This window comes from Gekko japonicus, unplaced genomic scaffold (genome assembly GCF_001447785.1).
Source record: "Gekko japonicus isolate JY-2015 unplaced genomic scaffold, Gekko_japonicus_V1.1 scaffold85, whole genome shotgun sequence".
In the NCBI taxonomy this organism is placed as follows: domain Eukaryota; kingdom Metazoa; phylum Chordata; class Lepidosauria; order Squamata; family Gekkonidae; genus Gekko; species Gekko japonicus.
Genome location: NW_015167531.1, coordinates 1,091,560 through 1,109,330, shown reverse-complemented (window position 1 = coordinate 1,109,330; position 17,771 = coordinate 1,091,560). Strand labels below are relative to the sequence as shown.

General features: G+C 45.8%; 1 protein-coding gene across 1 annotated transcript in view; it reads right to left on the bottom strand.

Moving 5' to 3' along the window:
- FBXW8 (F-box and WD repeat domain containing 8) overlaps positions 1-17,771 on the bottom strand; it is a 113,514-nt gene that overhangs the window by 23,884 nt on the left and 71,859 nt on the right. The window contains exon 7 of the mRNA XM_015413428.1: positions 16,518-16,727. Within this exon, the coding sequence (XP_015268914.1) occupies positions 16,518-16,727 (210 nt within the window). The remainder of the gene's footprint in view (positions 1-16,517; positions 16,728-17,771) is intronic.

The following is a 17,771-nucleotide window of genomic DNA, read 5'->3' as shown; positions in this document are numbered from 1 at the left end:
AGATTTGGAAGATCTATGGGGGTGGGGGGGGAGAATGGGAATTGGAGGTGGGGGCAGAGAAGAGAGTAAATCTACACAGAAGAGCCAGCATGGGGGAGGGAGGGAGGGAGGTGTGGAATAAAAAGAGGTGGAGGGGGGGAACATAAAGCAGTTAATATGCATGAATAATGGATGCTTGATTTAAAAGCAGTTTACTCCAATATGATGTAATTTCTTGACAGCCAGCCAGCCAGACTGAGAATCTTGCAACCTGCTGCCAGGGAGAAGCCAGCATGCAGCATGGGGAATGCTACCTCATCGAGGAACATGCAGAAAATTGACTTTCATGCCATCCCAGAGGTTACTTTCCATTGGCGCCGGTGTGCGCACACACACGAGATCTCTCTCAGGTGCTGAGCATACCTGTGCAAAGCTCAAAGATGCTGGCTGGGGAAACAGCCGAAGCGACTCACGCGTCTAACTCTGCAGCCACCGGGAGTGCAAAAAAATTATCCTCCTTCCAAGTACCTAACCTTGCCATATAAATTACAAGGGAGGTTCTTTTAAAAGAAAGATTTGCCCCCTTTCAGTTTTTTAGTTTGAAGAGAGTCAAAGCAATCAGCTGAAAGCTGTCATCTCTGAGTCGAGCCAGACATCATGCGGGCAGACAGTGCCCGGGCCGCGGCAGCGAACTCTGCCAAAGCACCTGCAACCCCTGCTGTTTCTGCCATGGACCTTTCCTGAGAGCAGCCTGCCAATCCAGGAGAACTGCCAAACCCGACAAGGTTGGGATGTGGGCAGATGTCTGCTGGAGGCAGAAAGGAGGTCACTCGACTCATTTAACCTGCGGACAAAGACAAACGGGAAAAGGGGCCTTTGCCCATCTATTAAACACGGCGGTTGTCCTTTCGCCAGGACAGGGTGGGAAAAGGTGGGAGAGTGCAGAATGAACAGAGGATCTTGCTTCTGTGCATTCACTGCATGCGCAAGGAACTCAGTTGTCAGTCTGAGATGCTGATCTCCAGTTAAGACCTCTACAAAGTGTAAGCTGAAACAATAACCATGCATAACTATAATGTGCATGTACAGCTTTCATGCGACAAACACAGAAATCCAAAGTAACAATGCCGTAAATAGTATGTGACAATATCCAAAACTCCACTTAAATACACATTTGAAGGTTACATACATAAGTTTCTTAAGATGAGCTCCTAGGTACTACCCATTTCAAAAAGTAATCTTCCCACTAATTGGAGATCAAATAAGTTGTTCAGGTTTTGCCACAGAAATCTTGACTAAGAATTGATCAAAAGCATTTGCTATTGTAGCAATGAGAAGAGAGATAATGATGAACCATCTGGTCAGATAATCTTTTTCTCAAACCAGCTGCCTTCAACGAGTAAGATGGTCAGGGGGGAAAAAAATACAGGGAGAAAGATCCAGATTGGGTCTTCCCATTATGTATTTTGTTCTCTGATCTTCCAGCATATCACCTCGTTTGACCCTAAGAAATGCAAACCCAGGTTAACACAATGGAAGAACAAAGGGTGAACTCTCACAAAACTATACTTCTAACTCTGTGCCATGGAGCCTCAAAACAGAATCTTGTGAACCCAAATTTCATTTTGAAAACTGGAGAACGTTTCTAGCCCTCATTCTCAACAAGAAAAGTTTTAACACATGAGTAGCTGGAAGTGGATGACCGAGAGACACCAGAGATTCAGGTAATCTTTCCAGGAGAGATTGTTCACCAATGGCTCCCTGGCGGCCCTTCTCTATCCACACTCATTAGCTGCTGCCATTTTGAAAGTCTTAATCCTTCTTACTAATAACATGTGAGTGTGGGGGGGGGGCCCTCACTGTGGACCAGGATCTTGAGGCCTGGAACAGAATTCTATGTCGTGAATGTAGATGTCTGATCAGGGCCATGGACAGCCTAGAAATACAACTGGATATGAAGTAGGGCTGAGCTGCATTTTCATGAGCAAACATTATTGACAAAAAAGGGAGTTTGTGAGACCCAAAATATTCTCCAAAAGACCACCTAAAACATCAGTTCACAGCCCCCATAAGCCATTGTTCAGGAACCTCTTTTTCTTTTAAAAAAGGGAATGGTTTCTTTGTGTTGGCCATGTGATCGAGCCAATCAGGAGGCATGTAGGTAGCATGAGGTCACTGCATCACCACACAGCCCAATCTAGGTTTGGTACCTAATGATATCACAAAGCCAAGTTGTAGAGAGGGCAGTGCTCCCTGCCCTTAAAGCAGCACAGGTTTTTTGCCTCGTTTCACAGGATCTCTGAATTATTGCCAAAACAGGGAGACACGTTTTGCAGGGTGCATTTTTAATGCAGAATAATAATAATACTAACAACAACAACAACAACATTATTAAAACATACATAATTTAAAGATAAGATAAATAATAATTAATCACAGATAAAAACAATAGACATCAAGCAGATAATCAGTGGCGTATACTGTATGACTCTCCCTCCATAGGGCAGATCGTAGGCTGGGCATGGTAAAGGTTGTTGTGCTGTCCTCAACTGTAGGCCTGGTGGAACATCTCCATCTTACACGCCCTGTGGAACTGAGTTAGGTCCCTCAGGGTGCGGATGTCACCAGGTAGAGAATTCTACCAAGCCATGAATCCTTCAGCCACAGGAGAATCCAACAAGTGAGGCAGGGAAGATGTGTCGACGAGCAACAACGCGCACAAGATCCAGGTTGGGCACACATAGGCAAGGATGACTGGTGCCTAAGGAACGCCAAGGTTTCGTTGCCCTTCCTATATACCAGGAGCAAGGAATGATAGTGTTGCTCTAGAACCAGGAAAGAAATAATTGCCAAGGCACCTTTGCTCATCGCAAAGGCAGGAGAGTATAGATCCAACACTACCCAGGTCTTATCACGGAAGCTCCCAACTATCATGGAGAGGAAAGAAAGGATTTTTCAGCAGTATTCAGAGAAAGACCGAAAGGGTGGGGGACTGAAAGAATGCAACCATAGATGCAGCAGTGCAAAAATGGCTAAATATAATGGTGAACGTTTGGGGTATGTGTGTGTGTGTGTAAAGTGCCATCAAGTTGCAGCTGATTTATGGAGACTCCATAGGGTTTTCAAGGCAAGAGACTAACAGGTGGTTTGATATTGCCTTCCTCTGAGCAGCATGTTGTGCAGTGCGTCTGAAGCAACCACCAGGACTTTTCCAGCCACTCCAGCACTCACCAGCATTCACTGCAGAGGAGGTTCTATATAGCACCACACCAATACAGTCCTGTGGTAAACTATATATAGATTTTTTTACAATATATACACTCCACTGACAAACTGCTCCGCCAAACACCATATCCATAGAGAAGAAGATACAGAGCACGTACATGTCCACATATATACACTGAGTGTCCAATCAGCTTCAAGCTGAGTCATGATTACTGACCTCATACCTTATCTGGTCTGAACCGGTCAGGACGTTATCGGCAGCTTGCCTGCTGTAACTTAGATCCTTATGATCTGAGTGCTGAATATTAACAACCAACACAGCAACCCTGGAATTCTTTGGTGGTCTCCCATCCAAATACTAACCAGGGCTGACCCTGCTTAGCTTTCAAGGCCTGACAAGATTGGGCTAGCCTTGAGGGGGTGGAAATATTTTTGTGGTCATCTTCAACGCTGATCTGGTCCTAGCTCCTCTAATGAAAATATTACCTTAATTCACTTAATTTACTTAAATTATCCATGACAGGTAATTCCTTCAGACTCCAAAAAGCAAAGACAGGAAAGGAAAAGAAAATAGGTAACCTGTTTTATCATGCACTGAGACAAGAAAGGTCTCTTGATACAACCAATTTGATATTCCTATACTCAACTCAAGCCCACTGCCTGGGGCTCTTCCTTCAGTTTATCTGGTAAACAGCTGCTCTGTTCTAAACAAAAATCCAGCACGTTGGGTGTATCTGTCACCAAGGGTATAATTTTCAAAGTTTCTTTTTTTAATTGTACTATAGACAAAGAAATAACATACTCCAGGCCTTGGAGAATATCTACTAACTAGCCCTAAACTCATGCTGAAAGTGCTTCAGACTTGTGCCTAAAAGAGCCAGCACTACCATACTGAAATACTTTTTTGGCTATATTTATTTATAACATGTTGATGCTGCTTTTCCACTTAGCTTAGGATTCTCAAGGTTGTGAAAAATCAAGAAACTTTAAAACGAGCTTTAGAAATACACAGTATAAAAACAATTAAAAACAACAATTGAACAAGACACATAAACACTTCAAATGCATACACGGGAAGGAGGGTCAATGAGGGAAGGCCAGACGTCCTCACCTGCTGGCGGAAGACAACAATAGTGGCTGCCTATTATTAAAGGGAGACTGGATTTGCCTGCATGAGAAAATGATTATGGACAATTCCATCTGCAACAGCCAGCCTGTCTACTGGTTACTTGTGCTTCAAATCCCTATTTGAAACCTAAAGGTTTACAGCTTACTCCTGAATCCTCAAGAGAAGACAAATCTAAATATGTGCAACTGAATGTGTGGATATTCTTCTGTATGACCTTCCCATTCATCTTCCTGCCCTTCCTTTGTAGACAGATCCAGGTGGGTAGCCGTGTTGATCTGAAGCAGCAGAACTAAATTAGAGTCCAGTGACACTTTTCAGACCAATAAAGTTCTGGACACACGATAAAGAAGCCCTGGATATATTCCACCAGGCATTCAATGTATTTCACCCCACCATCAACCTGACAATGAACCAATCTATGTAATAAATACATTTTCTTGACACTACTTTAAAAATACACAATAGACGCACAGTCGCCACTTTATACCGGAAACCCACTGACCAACAAACATACCTTCGTGCCTCCAGCTACCATCCTAAACATACCAAATGATCCATTGTATACAGCCAGGCTCTTGAGATACAGCCGCCTCTGCTCCAATCCTACAGACAGAGATTCTCACCTGAGGGATCTACAACAAAACATTTTGGAACTGAAGTATCCACCAGATGAAGTAAGGAAACAGACTAACAAAGCCAGAGAAAACCTGTAACAAGACAGGCCCACAAAAGACAATAATACAACACCACTAGTGGTCACATACAACTCCCAGTTCAAAACAGTTCAATGCATCATCAACGACTTACAACCTCTACCAGACAATGATAGCTCTCTTTCACAAGCACTGGGGGCAAACCTTTTCTTGTGCACAGACAACCACCCCAGTCTTAAACAACTCCTCACCCACAATAATGCGACACCTAATCTGAACTTGGACACTAGTACCAGAGCTTGCAATAAACTGAAATGCCAATTTTGCCGCCACATACACCCAGGCAACATAATGACTGGACCTAACAACATCAGCTACACCATTTCAGGCTTATTCACTTGCTCATCTTCTAACATTAAATGCCATTAAATGCCAACAATGCCCTTCAGATCTCCACATAGGGCAAACAGGACAAACCCTACACCAAAGGATAAATGGACACAAATCAGGAATCAAAAGACATCAGGAATCAAAAGACTGAGAAACCTGTTGGAGAAGACTTCAGCCTCCCAGAACATTCAATGGGTGACCTCAAAGTAGCTGTTTTATCACAAAGGAACTTTAGGAACAGAATGGAAAGAGAAGTTGCTGAATTACAAGTTATTACAACACCCAGAACAAACCCCCCCCCCCCCGACTTAACAGGGATATCGTTTTCTTATCTTGATTACATATGTTAAACACAATCTCAGCAAGAAGGGCTATAAATCCTTTGTATTTTAAAGCATTTCTTTTTTTGGAATAATATATTGGAATAGTGTTTGTAATGCAATGCATTATATAGGAATAGATTTCACTGATAACACCCTTAAAAACAATATATTGGTATAGTATTTAGAACTATATATTGGTATAGTGATTGTAACGTAATGCAATTAAAACTGAAATATGGTTACCTATATAACACTGCACCCTTCCCCAACAAAAGAAAAAAAATGCTGTCTGTTACCTTCACGCTTGAGAGGAGACAAATGGAGAGTCCGACAAGAGTCTCAGTTAATTTCCCACAATTGTAAAGGATTCCTTTACACATTTATTTCCTATTTTGACATATTTATGGCTTCACTGTTGTTCCCTCTTAATTAAATCCAAAAGATTGTTGACCCTATAAACGTAACTTGTTCTTCCTGTTTTGTGTCATGCCTGCCCCTGCTGATGTCATGCCTGCCTTTGCTGATGCCCCTGAACAGGCTCCTGAGGACCCTGAACAGGCTCCTGAGGACAGTACTGCAGCAGAAAGGCAAAGACTGGATCCTGTAGCTGAAAGCTATCTAAGTGGTGAGGAGGATAGAGCCTCCCAGGGAACACCTGCAAGGGATCAGTCTCTGCTGCAGCCCAGTAATTCATCATCAGACTCGCCTCCACCTGTAACCAGGCTCAGGAATGTAAGAAGACAACAGCTGAGAGAGCGAAGGCAGAATGCACGCATGCGTGCCAGAAGATCTCTTAGCCCTGATTACTGACAGGATCCTGTCCTCACTCCTGGCTAGCTAATGAGTTGATTAGCTAGCACTGTATATATGCAAGTCTGTTGCCAGCAGTCATTTGTGCTGGCAAACGTCGTTTGTTCAGGACCTGAATCCTTGCATCTCTGCTCCAGACCTTGTGGAATTCTTCTCGGCTTGATCCTCGGCTTTTGACCTTTGGCTTTGTTGACCCTGCGTTCATCTCTGACTCCTCTGGTATTGTTGTGATTTATGGACTTGAAACTTTGGTATGTCTGACCCTGCTTTTGGACTGTGATTTAAACCTGCTTGAACCTTGCTACCTGATTTGCCCGGCTTGACCTCGGACTGTTCCTGGACTTTTGCTTGCTTGTGTCACGCCCCCTGGTCCTGCCGTGACATTTTGTCTCTGCATAGCTTAAAATATCTTCATCACGTTACATGTTAATTTGCTGTTCAGTCTCTGTCTATAAGTTTGAACGGTTATCTTCCATTTCTGTACCTGAGGAAGTATGCATGCACATGAAAGCTCATACCTTGAAGAAAACTTTGTTGGTCTTAAAGGTGCCACTGGACTCAAACTTTGTTCTTCCTCTGTAGAGTTAGCGTAGGATTTTACATTGTGAGCTCCCTGGGGCAGGGCTTGATTCTCCCCTCCCCGCCCCCCGTTTTAGTCTGGAAAGTACCAGTCACATATGGGGGTCTCTACACAGGAGCAGAAGGTGATTAAAGCCAGAGTAAGTGTTTACATTGTTGCTCTGGCCACAGATATTCAGTGCTGGAGGTCCTAGAATGCCCCTCAACATTCAGTGTTGTTGCCCTGACCTGAATAGCCCAGGCAAGCCCAATCTCATCAGATCTCGGAAGCTAAGCAGGGCCGATGCTGGAAAGTTCTTGGATGGGAGACCTCCAAGGAATACCAGGGCCAGAATGCAGAGGCAGACAATCAAGCTACCTCTCTGAAAAAAAACCCAGCCTCACCAGGAGTCACCAGGAGTCACCATGACTTAGGTGCTCGCAAGCACACACACACACACACACACACAAAATACTCACAATAAATAAATAAAAACATTTAGTATTGGGTGAAAATGTTAGATGCAAAGGAACTTGACAAAGAACTCCAAATTCACCTCATAAGGTGAATGGGCCTAACACCATCTGTCATGGGGATGTTCCAAGGGGCGCTTACCTCATCTCTGTTCCAACTAGGCTGGCACAGTAGAAAAGGGGTTGAGGTAAGAAATGAGTTCTGTTCCAATCAAGATTGGCACAAGCCAAACGCACACAGCCACCGGGATAAACTATGCGGTGTTAAGAAGTAAACAGCCGTGGACTGGATGTACAACGGTATGCTTAATGGGAGCTCACACGTATGCAAAAGGCTGGCATGTTTGTGCATGATTTTATTTTATAATCAATAAAAGGTAGGTGTCATAACTGTTTCCCAGATTTCTGACATCAGAGATTCTTGAGTTTTTTGACCACCAACTGGAGGCACCCTTAATTCTTGCACCCCAAAAAAGTTTTACTAAGTGTTATGAAGAGTCCACACTCATGTGCCTCTCTGCAGGAGTCACTGGGCTTTCCACCAGAACACAGCAGTGATCCAACAGGTGGGTTTTGCTGTCTCTCTGGATCATTCAGTTGCTCCCAATCCAATGACATTCCACTCGACAATATTCCACTGCAGAAAGGGCCCCATTCAGCAGAGGAAGGAGTAGCAGCCTCGGCAACGACTCACGCAAAGCTACAGGAAGTAAGTGGGTCCTCTGGGCTCATGGGAAATTTTAAATTATTTATTTTACACAGCACATGGTGTGCGCTGGTGTACTGTTTTCAAGTAATTGGTGAGATGCATGATTAGATGAAGCTGAAAATCTGTAAAGATTTTTTTTTTGCTAATGACATTGAATCTGGGATTGCCTCCATGCTATTCTCATTGCTGAATGAAAATAGGCCACATTTGATGTTAAAAAAATGTTGACACAGGGAACAAAATCAGTAGCTAGAAAAAGTACAAAGGAACCCAAAGACATACAACCTCTGAAATGGAGGCTCCACTTACATTTACATCTGAATATGAAACCATGGTTATGTCTGAATAAAAGTTACCTGAATTTTTTTTGAACACGTTACGCTTTTTAGTGGGAACCACAAAGTAACTATAATGCCTAAAATGTTTTTTTTTTAATCCAACCTCCTCTCCCACTCATCCTATTAGGACTGATGGTAGTGTCCCGCTTTTTCAGTGTATCTGTCAACCTTCAGCATATATTTAAGATAATACAACATTCTTTACTTTGTGGGGCAAAATGTGCTGGTATTTCATCTATGAGAAAGGGTAAACATGTCTGCTGGTCCAGTAGACCAAGCAAGGGAAGTTTTAGTTGTTTAACTAAAGTTTTAGTTGATTAACTGGTAGGTGCCAAATTTTATTTATTTATTTATGCCATTTTACCTGGCTTTGCTCCCCAAGGGGGACCACAGAGGCATACAAAAAAAAAGAGAGAGAGAGAGAGACAGAGAGGCCAAACTACAGTTTAATAAACAATTTAAACAAACAGAACAAAAAGCAAAGAGTACACTAAACCACATCCTGGTTGGGTCCTGGATCCACTGGCCAGTCAGCCACAGATTGCAAGCCAAGGGCCAGAAGGTCCATGCTTCTGGTTATGCATGTGTGCACTGCAGAAGGAGAATATCATGTCAATTTGTTCCATGAGTCAAAAAAGATTTTAAAAAAGAAAAAGATGAGTGAATCAAGCCAGTGTCTAAAAGTGTCTACCCTATTTTAACTGATGATTAAATGTCTTTCACAAGTGTTTACCTGAGCCTTGTGCCTTGATCATTTGACCCACCCACCTGTCTGTCTCACCGTCTTTTAAAAGCATCAGAGTGGGGAAAATTCAGAAGACGTAGAAGAAGAAGAGTTGGATTTATACCCCGCCCTTCACTCGGAGTCTCAGAGCAGTTTACAATCTCCTTCCCTTCCTCTCCCTACAACAGACATCCTGTGAGGTAGGTGGGGTTGAGAGCAGGGGTCTTTTCATAGAAAAAGAGCTGCAGGAGCTCATTAGCATATGGCATGCTAATAAGCTACTAGGCTATTAGCATAATAGCTCGTTAGCATATGCAACGCCCCCTGGCATCATCGGAAGTGATGTCAGACGGGGAAGCAAAGGGGGGGAAGGCATCTTCAAAAGCCTCCCCTTCCCTTCCCCAGCGGGGGTGGGGGGAGAAGCGAAGAGAGAAGGGATTTAAAGTTTAAACCCCTTCTCACTAGAGTTGGGCTGCAGAAGGAGGAAAAAGGGAAGGAAACAGAAAGAGAGTAGAGAGAAGGAACGAAGGAATGAAAGAAAAAGAAAGAAAGGAGGGAAAGAAAGAGAGAGAAGGGAAGAAGGAGGGAAAGAAAGGAGGGAAAGAAAGAATAGGAAGGGAGGGAAAGAAAGGGGGCAAAGGGGTGGGGGGAGGGGGAGGCTCTCCCCCCCCCCACTCCCCCAATCAAGCCTCTGCCACCCCCACCCCCCACGGATCCCTCACTTACCCCAGGAGGCGGTGGGGGGGGCTCTTCTGCCTCCACCCCCCCACGGATCCCTCACTTACCCCGGGAGGCAGCGGGGGGCCTCTTCTGGCAGGGGGCCGCAGCGCAGGGAGCTGGGGGCGGGGCTTGCTGCCACTGCCGTTTGTTCCAGAGTCTGGGCTCCCGGAGCAGTGCTCCGGCCCCAAAAGACCCCTGGCTGAGAGAGCTCTGAGAGAACTGCTCTTGAGAGAACAGCTCTGAGAAAACTTGTGACTGACCCAAGGTCACCCAGCTGGCTGCATGTGGAGGACTGGGGAATCAAACCCAGTTCTCCAGATTAGAGTCCGCCGCTCTTAACCACTACATCAAACTGGCTCTTTTAGGGAGCTGGGAGAGACAGCCTCTGCTCGTTTATTCTCCCTCTGGCTGTCAAGGAGAGGGTTAGGGTTAAGGTTCCTCCAGGGTGTTCTTGGTTGTGTTGGGTCTCTGCCAGGCTAGGAACACCACTCCTGGTAGCTCAGTTCCGTCACTGTCTCCCAGCTCCTGACTTTGATTCCTCCTTCTCAGGATCTGAGCAGGCCTGATCAGTTTGCAAGCTCTCCATCCTCAGGCTGATGCCACATGAGCTCTTTGTGCATTTCCGCGTCAACCTGTTGTATGGAGGCACTTACTGATGACGTCAGATCTGGGTGTCATTGGCCCTTACTGAGCCAGATGAGTTCTGCCACAGTCTAGGGGTGAGTATTTGGTGTACATGCCAAACAAATTCCACTACGGTAATATTACTGTAATAGGGCATGAAAAAGAAAATACCAGAATACTCCTTAGGACAACACATGGTCACCTTTACTTAAGTGTTAAGCCCTCCCAAGGGGATCTACAGTTGATCTGGTACCACGCAAACACATTTAATTAACCCACTAATTGGTTAATAGGCAACTAAAAATTCTTTGGTAAACAGCTTTCGTATGAAATGGCTCTGTGACTGTATCACATTGAAGAAGCAAAGCATGGAGTTGGTCTAAATGTGCTCCAGCTTGTATGGCATTTTTGCCAACAGTTTGTAAACTCTTGGCTCCAGAAAGCAGAAAATGCAACATGACTTGCTGAGCGAGCGGAAGCTTCCATCCCCCCCCAAAACACAGCCAACGCACCGACACGTCCCCAATATCAAAAGGCTCATCTACTGAAAGACCGGAGAGTAATCAACCAATGCAAAGTCCCTTCACGTCTGGGGAATAATTATCGTAATAGACATTAGTAATTAGTTTCCGGCGTGATGTCAGCCGGTCCGGCGATGCCAAGCAAGCCTGCGTCCTTGTCAAACACATCCCAGCCGTCTGGACTCCTTCGGCCCCGTCTTCCTGATTAGGATACACACTGATGCGCTGCTTGAGACCATCTGCCAGCGCACACCAAAGACTTCACAACTACATTAGGCGATGAGTCCGCATCATGGAATGGGGAACTGGGGGCAGAACGTTCCCTTTCCAGTTTTGTTAGGGGCTCGAATGAGGCCCTTCGGTCTTCTGATCTAAGGCCTGCTGGAAGGAGGAAGCGGGCTTGCATGGCAAGGCATGAAGAACAGAAATATAAAACGAACAGCTCACTCTTCTCCCTCCCAAGAGGCCCCGTGCCACAGAGGCTATACCAGAGTTAAGTGGAGTACCCATGGAAATACCAAGAGTGATCAAGTGAGAGGCATTTACAATGCTGATGGCGTATCATTAGGCTGCTTGTGATTTACTGGATAGAGTTTTTCCATTTCCAGGAGCTTTGCAATCCTTATCACTGCCCTCTGAGGTAAGCCTCTGCTGTCAGGGATCCATGTACTCTATAATCTTACATGACATTTGTGGGTAATGCATACCTTGTGGCAAAATAAATAAATAAAACAAAAAGCAGTTGCTGAATTTTGCAGCCCGCAGAAACCAGGCAAACGGAACACCTGCACGGAACTGCTCTTCTTTGTCATCGTTTATTTTGCCAGTGTTATTGCTTTGCCTATCTTTGGTTTCACAGCAAAGGGCAGCATTTTCTCCACACCCTTAATGTTCATTTTATCTAGCCACCTCCTCTCCGATTGCAGAGATTTCAGCAAAAAACAAAAGCAAATGCAAAACGTGGAAAAATGTGAGAATTCTCAGCAGGCTGGATTCTGCACCCAGCATAGAATCGGGCGTGCTTCTGCAGGATCAGAGAATAAGAAAAACTCTTTTTTCTGCCACCGAGGAAATGAAGGGAAGGGAAGAAAGTGACTTGCTGATAGCCGTAGCAGAGCTGGAACTCAACCCAGATCAAGTACACTTCTCTATCCGCCATGCTCCATTTTCTTCATGCTTTTCTGTGTGAAGCCAAGCAGAGGGAGGAACATTCCACGCTTCCAAAGCGCTGGTACACTAGACTGGTATAAACTATGTGCAAGAAGTTGACGTTCAAATCTCACCTCCATCATCATACTACACTGGGTGGTCTTGGCAAAACTAGCTATTTCTTTCTCTTCCCCCCTCCCCCATCCACCCTCAACGTCCCCACCCCTCTGTACAGGGCCAGCTCCAGGTTTGGGGAGGGGACAAGGACGATGTCCGTCACTACCCTCCCCCCTCTAAACAAGCTGCTCCCTCATGCACGTGCACACACCCCCCCACACACACAGACACTATTTGGAAGAAGAGAGCAGAGGACCATACCTCTGAACACTCATAAGCCCCTTCCCTCTGACGCTTGCAGGGCATAAAGGAACTTTCGGGCTCCGATCCTAGCGACAGTTTCCAAGATCCCCCCAGAGGTCCCCTGTGACATGGTTTCTAGGGTGGTCTTCCAGTTCTGGAGGGGGAATAGGCCAAACGTTGCTAGTGAGCCCCCTGCTAGGCAAGGGGCCTCAGGAGATGCCCAGCTGTGCTGACCCAGTAATAAATGGATAACGCCAGTCTTTTTTTACAGGTTGGAAGTAAGTATTACCGACGTAACGCATGCAAAGTGCTTTGAGCACACACATTTATACAATGCTTTTTAAAAATTAAACAACATCATTCATTATGCAGAACGCAAGCCTGCTGGGGAAACACTACATGGCTGCTATGGTCTATGCAGTTCTGACCAGGGTCACTTCATGTATGAATTTTTTTTTCCCTGCACAGGGAGAACAAGCAGATACAATCAATGTTCCCTCTAAGCTGTAGAGTCTTATGAGCAAAAATTCTACTTTGTGAGCTACTGGCATTAAAGTTGTGAGCAAGCAGTTTGGCTACTGCTTTAACTAGTTTGCTCTGGAGCCCTGCTTCCTGAGCTGAGACAAAAATGTGTGAGCCGGAGGCTAAAAAACTGTGAGCTAGCTCACACTAACTCAGCTTAGAGGGAACACTGGATACAATATATCTGAATCTGTCACAAATCTTATTTTTTAAAACACCCAATATCCATCAAAATCCAGCATTCTGCTTTAAAGCAAGTTAGCTGCTAGCTACCACTGTATCTCCCCAAACCCTGATGAGTCCCTGATATCGGTGGAACCCAGTATAGTGTAGTGGTTACAGTGTCAGACGACAATCGGGGAGACCTGGATTTGAATCCCTACTTCGACATGGAAACTTGGTGGGTGACCTTAGGCCAGTCACACATTCTCAGCCTAACCTACTTCACAGGGTTGTTGTGAGGATAAAATAGAGAAGAGGAGAACAATGGAAGTTGTTTCGGGTCCCCACCGGGGGGAAAAAGTGGAGTATAAATTAAACAAATAAAAAAATAATACTTATTTTTTAAAAAGAATATTTTCACAGTGGACTATATTGGAAATACTGCTTCCCCTGTACAAATGTAGGGGAAAGTTAGTGCAGAAAGCAGACCTAAGCATCACACAGTAGCAGGAACGATGATCTAGAGCAATCTGTGATGACCACTGAAGTGGTGAGAGCTCAGAGGCAAAAAGAGGCTTGAGCCTTAAAGTCCATGGGTTGGAGCAGAGGATCTTACTGCCTTGTTTTTGCCTTGATCCTAGCAGCATCCTTAGGAATGCAGTTCAGAGGATCTGGTTTTCCTGAGTACATCCCTGGGTCAGGTCACACAACGTCCCTGGTAGTTCCACGCTTCCCTGAGACATGGAGAACCAGTTCTGATCAGGACAGTGGCAAGTGGGGAGCAAGAGCTTAGGACTCCCCCTTTTCTGAAATGTCCCCGGGGAGCCACTGTTTGCTCCATTGAGGGCTGCGTGTGTACTGATATGGCTACATGATATTTTCCCCAAGACTGCAGAAAGTGGCTCCCTGAGGAGAAGGTTGCGGCTTCAAATACACCCGTGTGCACGCGCACACACACATTTTGTCCCCTATAATGTGTGAAGCAGCCCTGAGTGTTGCAGGGAGAAAGAAGCCGGGGATACCTCTGGGCAGCCATGCTCCGCTGTTATTATGACCGGCTTCTAAATCCCTCCAGGCACTCGGTGCTTCTAAATGAAGTGACGCATTCACAATGTGGGCAGTTCTGAGGAGGCTTGTGCTGTTAAAAAAGCATCTCAGAAAGAAGATACAGCAAACAGAATATCTGAAGTCTGCTACAGAAAGGCAAAGAGTTCCCTCTAGAGGCCTACGGCTGTACAAAAAAAACCAAAAAACGGCCTGACTCTCTCTGCTGTGTCTCAGCGAGGCAAGGAGATGCGCTCATCAACTAACAATCCCGGAGGAGCAGCTCAGCTCGCCTCAGTGTTGCATCATGGGAATAATACCATTTTTGTGTGGGGAAAGGGACAAACAGACCATGGAACCCAGTGCTCTCAGCCAGAGAGAGATGGGGGTTACTGTCACTCCTCTCTCTCTCTCTCACTCACACACACACACACACACACACACACCAACCAGGGAAAGCCATGAACCACCTGCAGAGATCCAGGCACATTACAACCCCAGTTCACTGGCAACCCTGGGCCAGTCACATACTCCCAGGCTCACCTCACTAGGTGGGTTGTAAAGATGAAGGGAGAACCATGTACAAGATAAAAATGCAAGACATAATCAGGTGCCTATACGCGACTGTACCCTGACCTGGATGGCCCAGGCTAGCCTGATCTCATCAGACTTTGGAAGCTAAGCCGGGTCAGACCTGCTTCGTACTCGGACAGGAGACCACCAAGGACACCCAGGGTTGCTGTGCAGAGGCAGGCCATGGCAAACCACCTCGGTTTGTCGCTTGTCTTGAGAACCCTATGGGGTGCCCATACGTTGGCGGCGACTTGATGGGACTTTACAGGTCACCTATATGCGGCTGTATGGCCACGGCAACCTCCCTGATCTGCTGCCTTGCTCACAAGTGGCTGCTTGTTCATCGGCTGGCCTCTCACACAGTCAAGACAGCTGGTCGACGGCGTGATCTGCCTGGCTACAGTCTACACTGCAGTACTGCTGCTCCCTTCCTTCCCCATAGTGGCTCGGCCTCCCTGCTCCCCTTCCTTCCCTATCTTATGAATCCCACACCTGCATCTGGGAGCTTTGGCAAGGTGGGGGTTCTTCCCTGAGCTAATCCTGAGCTCTCTCACTTCTGCTGTTTGCCCTCCTCTTGGAGCAGGCAACAAATGAACCCCGGAGGAGTGCCCAACCTGAATGCTCAGGTCCATGTAGAGCTCTTGGTAAATTAGGTAGGTCAAGGACTTCTAAATGTGACCCTGTGGGTGCAAACAGGCTGAGCGATTTCCAACACGTTTAAAAAGACACCAGGGAGAAACAGGTGACACCTGCTGTTTATGGGAGGAGAATTTGGTCAAATCGCCTCAGCAGGATTATTAGGATGATGACCTACAAAACTTTTTATTTTTGTTTATACCGCTGCTCAATGTGGGCTCAAAGTGGCTTACAATTTCAGCCTGCCTGCCCAACAGAAAACCATAAGATTGATCAAGAATGTAAACCCATGATATCCAAGAACAGATCTAAAAGGTAAAGATTCCCTTGCTCGAAAGCCAGTCGAATCCGACTCTAGGGTTGCGGTGCTCATCTCCGTTTCAAAGCTGAAGAGCCAGCGCTGTCCAAAGACTTCTACGTGGTCATATGGCCAGCGTGACTAAATACCGAGGCGCACGGAGCGCTGTTACCTTCCCACCGAAGGTGGTACCTATTTATCTACTTGCAATTTCTTGCTTTCGAATTGCTCGGTTGGCAGGAGCTGGAACTAGAGACGGGAGCTCACTCCGTCATGCGGTACACTCAGGTCTCGAACTGCTGAACTACCGACCTTCCACAGCCTGCAGTTCAACGTCTTAACCACTTGAGCCACCGCAGCTCCAGATCTACCTGCCATCAAAAGATTAATTCATTGGGGGGCGGGGAGAGCAGGTGGTAACATCTCTGCTCCTAACTGAATTGAAACAGTCTCACCTTAGGTGCTTCCTTAATACACAATGGTACTCAACACTTGTGTACTCAACACTGGTACTCAACACTGTCATGAAACAATAACCCTCAATGTGCCAGAGATCCCCCCTTTTAGGTATTCTGTGGAACCCAGTGCTTAAATACCTTGTTGGTCTCGTTGATCAGCCAGGTGAAGCCTTTGACTCCGAATGCCACTTCATTGGCTGAGACATCTAGACATGTGATGGGCTGGCCATAGACGGAATGCAGAATCTTCGTGGGCTCTCCTGCCTTCAGAAGGTAAACAGCCTCATCTGCGTTGGCTACTGCTACAGGGCAGCCCGTAACTTTGGGGACCAGGCAAAGTGAGTTGACCTGGAAGAGTTCAGATGGTTTTCAGATATTGCGAAAGTTTTTTAAAAAAAATAGTTTATCTATTTTCCAAAACAAAATTACAAAAAAAGAATTCTTAATACAGAGTATACTTTGGAGATTCTTTACACATTTTGTTCCATCCATCTATCTAGTTTCTGCCATCTTTTTTAAAACACATTTTCTTCTTTTGCCAACAGTATCATATTGCGAAAGTTTTGACTTCAGTTCTAGCCTTTCTGGCTTTCTTCAAATCCCCCCAAAAGTTTTAACCTAGAGTTTAGCATCTATATACTAATAGCCAAGGGTCCCCTCTCTGTGCGGATACTTATTTCCGCAGATTGGGACCGTGTGGAGGAAAAAGAGATTATCCTGTACACGTGAGTTACTTCCCAGGTGTGCAGAAAAATCTAAAAACGTTAAAATATAGAGGGGGGAGTTAAAAAACAGCCAAAAATTAAACAGAGTTCACTGCAGCTGCATAGAGAACGGACTTACCAGGGCAGAGGAGGAGGAGCCTTCTCTCCCCGTCCCTCACTCTCTCCTGTTGTTCTGATAGCACTGAGTCCTCCCCATGGCCACACCCCCTCCACCAAACGTTGCGATTTAAAGCAAACTGCAGCAGCTCTCAGCTCTCTTCACTGTGCTTGGGCAGCTCCTTCCGCTTTGCAAGAAGGAAGCGCACATACACACTGCCCCCTGGGGGAAACTGGAGCGGGCCAGAGAAGTTCCCAGTGCCTCTGCTCTTCCTCTTCCCCCACCTCCTTCCAGCTAATTAAGTTTTAGGTTTACTAATAGAAGGGGGGAAAAACAGAGTGGGCATGGAGGAAAACTTTCTTTTCTTCGGAGAATGCAAGAGTATGAGTGTGTGCCAAACTTCCTTCTCAGATACTAGATGCTAGAGCCAGCAAGCTTTTCCATCACCCTTTGCATAGAAGTCTGGAACAGAAGGATTTTGCCCAGAGGTGGGTCAGCCTGGCCAGTTCTTTCCCTGCACTGGAATACCAATAGAGTGGGAATGGCAGAGGCTTCAAATGTAGGCTCCCC